General features: G+C 33.5%; 1 protein-coding gene across 1 annotated transcript; it reads left to right on the top strand.

The window, feature by feature from the left end:
- The first annotated feature begins 595 nt into the window (after positions 1-595).
- On the top strand, positions 596-3,504 carry LOC111438230 (actin-like). The gene is made up of 5 exons (XM_023076194.1): positions 596-759; positions 1,636-1,707; positions 1,895-2,288; positions 2,437-3,050; positions 3,155-3,504. Exons 2-5 carry the CDS (start codon positions 1,648-1,650, stop codon positions 3,218-3,220), a joined length of 1,134 nt encoding a protein of 377 aa, XP_022931962.1. The 5' UTR covers positions 596-759; positions 1,636-1,647; the 3' UTR covers positions 3,221-3,504.
- The last annotated feature ends 1,177 nt before the right edge of the window (positions 3,505-4,681 follow it).

Raw genomic sequence — 4,681 nt, forward strand, 5'->3', positions numbered from 1 at the left:
TCGTCTATTAAATTTTGTTGGAAAGATTATTAAATAAATTATTGTCATATACATTTAATTAATTATAAAATACAAATACGAAAAAAAAAAATAGATTTAAAAAAAAAGTCAAATTTTTGTTGAAATTTTCGTTTATTTAGTAAGGTTATTCGAGAGTTAATTAGTACATAAATCAGATTTTTATTTTATTTATTGTTAAAATTATTAAGCAAAAATTAAATGGACAAATTTGGCGTAAATTTAGATTTGTCTTGCATAAAGAGTACTAACTATTTAATTATATATTAAATCGAAAGAAAAAAAGAAATTAGATATTATTTAAAATAATTATTCAATTCTCATTTTTATTTAAATAAAATGTAGGTGGAGGGCACTTCAGTCCTAGAGAGAGAATGACAGCTGGATCCACCTGAGGCCCAGATCAAAGTGACGCGTCATGTGGGCCGTAGATTTAGTGCTTAGTTATATCTGGATTCTAGTCTAGACCAGGGAACGGTCAGAATGTGACCGAATTTGAGGTGCATTTAAGTCGCATTTCATTTCGGGCGGAACTTCATTTCCTATTTTTATTTTTATTTTTATTTTTAATTCATTTTCTTTGACTTCGTCTTTTTGTATCGTCCGTTTTCCGTTTTTTTTTTTTTGTATCCCCGATTTTTGAAATAAACTGAGGTCCACCCCTCTGGAGGCGGGTAGCTGCTAGCTAAACGAATTAGCTTCGATCCAAAGCGCTTTCGATTTCAAGGGTTTCGAAAAACGGTAATGCTAAATTTCCACTCGAATTGTTTCATTAATCTTTGCTTCTACGTTCTCATTTTCATGTACTGATTTCGATTCTCGAATTTCAGTTTAAACGATCCGCATTTCCACCCCTGTTCCATGGTTTACTGTACATTGGCGTGGCTCTTTGAATGTTCTAGCGTTAGATTTGGTTGTTTGATTGTTTTTCATTAGGATTCTTGTTTCGTTGGCTCTACTGAACGGATTTTGATTGGAGCTAGATTCAGTGCTTGAATCTTGCGGAGTTTTCTATTTTCTCTTTAATCTTTGTTAATTATAATTTGATTTCCGAAGAACTGAAAAGAATTTTTCGAGTAATGCTTCAGTAGCTTAACGATTAGTTTCTTAGAACTTAATCATTGTAGTATTTTATTTACTTGGACTTTCTTAAATCAGAGTGTGCGTTTTGAAAAGACTATGCAGTATCGATCGGGCCATGATCTGGCTTATTCTGTACGAAGCAGAGGATAAACATTGACTATTTTTACTTATGACTAAATCTTTTTATGAATATCAGAAAATGTCATTTTAATCCTTGCCTTACTGTAATTGTGTATGTCTATTCTAATCTCAAGTTTCATACGATGCAGCTTTCAAATTTATGAGAGATGTTATATGTCAAGGATCTTAGCTGTATTTTGCATTCCGACCATTTAAGTTTTGGTTGTTGTATACGGCAGATCATGATTCATGAATTTGAAGCCAAATATTTTCCTTAGAATATTAGATTCAGGAACTTAGCATATTGTTTTCTTCCTATCTCTAAAAGAAGCATTCCTTATTTCCTTGCACGTTTTCTTTAGATCTCACATGTTTCTTTCCTTTTCTTCAATGAATTCTGATATTCTATTGCAGATAATATAAGAGATGGCCGAGAACGAGGACATTCAGCCTCTCGTCTGCGATAATGGAACAGGAATGGTTAAGGTGATTGAATTGTACCTGTAGTTGAGGATTAAATTGTATGAAAATTTGTAGTCCTGTAGTCCTGTAAATTTTTAAATATAATAGTTGTAAATCAATTGGTTAAAATTGCATTGTGAACGTCTATTTATGATCTTGATCCTTTGCAACAGAAGACAACTTAAGTTGTAATTTTCCTGCTGTTTATCAGGCTGGGTTTGCTGGGGATGATGCTCCAAGGGCCGTCTTCCCTAGCATTGTTGGTCGCCCCCGCCATACAGGTGTTATGGTTGGAATGGGACAGAAAGATGCTTATGTTGGGGATGAGGCTCAGTCCAAGCGTGGTATTTTGACTCTCAAATACCCTATTGAGCACGGAATTGTTAGCAACTGGGATGACATGGAGAAGATTTGGCATCACACCTTCTACAATGAACTTCGTGTCGCTCCCGAAGAACATCCAGTTCTCCTCACTGAGGCACCACTCAATCCCAAAGCTAACCGTGAGAAGATGACCCAGATTATGTTTGAGACCTTCAATGCACCAGCTATGTACGTAGCCATTCAAGCTGTTCTTTCCCTTTACGCCAGTGGTCGTACAACCGGTAAGCTTTCTCATTAGTGTTTAAAAATAAAAGATGTGCATTTACCCTCTGAAAAGTTACTTCAATTCTTTTTGCTGATGAAAAGTAGGTGAATCAGAGATTTATGTTTATTGAGGCTGCCTCGTGAAGTTATTTTGCTTTGGTGTAGGTATTGTGCTTGATTCTGGAGATGGTGTCAGTCACACAGTCCCCATCTACGAGGGATATGCACTTCCACATGCTATCCTACGTCTTGATCTTGCTGGCCGTGACCTGACTGATGCCCTCATGAAAATTTTAACTGAGCGTGGTTATTCATTCACCACCTCAGCAGAGCGTGAAATTGTGAGAGATATGAAGGAAAAGTTGGCGTACATTGCCCTTGACTATGAGCAAGAATTGGAAACCTCAAAGACCAGCTCTTCAGTTGAGAAGAGTTACGAGTTACCTGATGGTCAGGTGATCACCATCGGCAACGAGCGTTTCCGATGCCCAGAAGTGCTTTTCCAGCCATCCATGATCGGTATGGAAGCTGCTGGTATTCATGAAACCACATACAATTCCATCATGAAATGTGATGTTGACATCAGGAAAGATTTGTATGGAAACATTGTGCTCAGTGGTGGTTCAACCATGTTCCCCGGCATTGCTGATAGAATGAGCAAGGAGATCTCTGCGTTGGCCCCGAGCAGCATGAAGATTAAGGTGGTTGCACCGCCTGAAAGGAAGTATAGTGTGTGGATTGGAGGTTCCATCTTGGCATCCTTGAGCACTTTCCAGCAGGTGAGTTTATTATATTCAAACGGTTTTCCTTCTTATCACAGAGCACTCGCTATATGCTTGGCTCTAGAGCCCTCTTACTTGATATTTGGCTTGCTTGTATGCAGATGTGGATTGCCAAGGCTGAGTATGATGAGTCCGGTCCTTCAATTGTCCACAGGAAGTGCTTCTAATCACAAGCAAACACGTGTCAATTCGGTACAATTTTACATGAGAATGAAATTGCTGCTTGAATTTCGCTTCGTTCAACCCTGAATTTCCAATTTTGCTTTCTTTTTGTACCTTCTCTTATCATAATGTATGGTCAACCTTTAATGGAAGGAGTGATAGCTGGTCTTTTTGTTAATCATTCAGTTATCATTTGTAAGCCTTTTGGTACTGAGTCAATTATGTCTCGTTTCATTCCTTATTATATTGTGATCGGTGAGGAAATTTGAATAATTATCCCACTTTCAAACATGTTTAATGCATTTGGTTGGCTGCATAGAATGTGTTTGGGCTCAGTTTGCTGATCGATGCCGAGAGGATCCATGAAATTTATTGATTTTTAATTGGGTCAGGTCGGTTCGGATTGAAATTGGGGAGTACTAGTGGGATTTAGTAGTGTTCTATTAGGTTAAATTACAAGTCTATTTACTAATTTTTTTAGTTTGTATCTTCGATTTAAATAGAACTTTAAACGCTCAACTTTTATATCAAACTTTATATCAAATACGTCAATGAATTAAAAAAAAGGTTTAGTAAGATCTTAACATTTCAATTTTGTTGTGAGTTCTTAAATTTTCAATTTTGTGTACAAGAAATCATAACTTATATAGAAATCTTCAAATATGTCTAAACTTCGAAGACTTTATGACATTTTTTAATGTTAAAATGATATTTTCTAATGTTAAAATGATCCAATAACGATAAACTAAACTAAGATCTTGAAGGATTTTAAAATGATTTGGTTATAATATTGTACAAAGAAAATTCCATCTGATTTGGTTATAATATTGTACAAAGAAAATTCCATCATTCAAACGTTTTCAAGCTAAGATCTTTTAACCAAGTCATAAAACTAAGATATTATAACCAAATCATTTTATTTTATGCATAATAATATATTTTTGTACAATATAAGTCATATAGATTTAAGTCATATAGATTAAATTAGTGTACAATGTAATTGTTACAAATTTTTATATGGAACCAAAAGTACAAAAACTAATGTTTATTTAATTAAAGTTTAATTTTTAATTTTATACAAAAAAAAACTTGTAAATACTGTTCTTAATTAAGCTTTAAAAAACTAAACAAAAAAAAAGTTATTTTTGTTTTTAAAATTTACATAAAAATTTAAAAAGATAAAATCAATTAAAAACGACAAAAAAAAAAAAATCAACTGGTCTTAGTTCTTGAATTTTAATATGTTTTATTAATTTTTCATATTTTAAAATTGGTAACAATTTAATCTTTACCCTAAAGAAAATCAAATTAAATATTGAAGAGTTTTTGTAAAATTAAATCGTTAAGTTGAAAAATCACATCATTTTACGAATAACTAAATTGTTCGTTAATTTGATCAAAATTTAAAAACCAAAAATGTTTATTTTTTTTAACTCTTTTATTATATTAATTTTTTCCCCTTCAAT

Source organism: Cucurbita moschata, unplaced genomic scaffold, assembly GCF_002738365.1.
Source record: "Cucurbita moschata cultivar Rifu unplaced genomic scaffold, Cmos_1.0 Cmo_Scf00072, whole genome shotgun sequence".
NCBI classification, from domain to species: domain Eukaryota; kingdom Viridiplantae; phylum Streptophyta; class Magnoliopsida; order Cucurbitales; family Cucurbitaceae; genus Cucurbita; species Cucurbita moschata.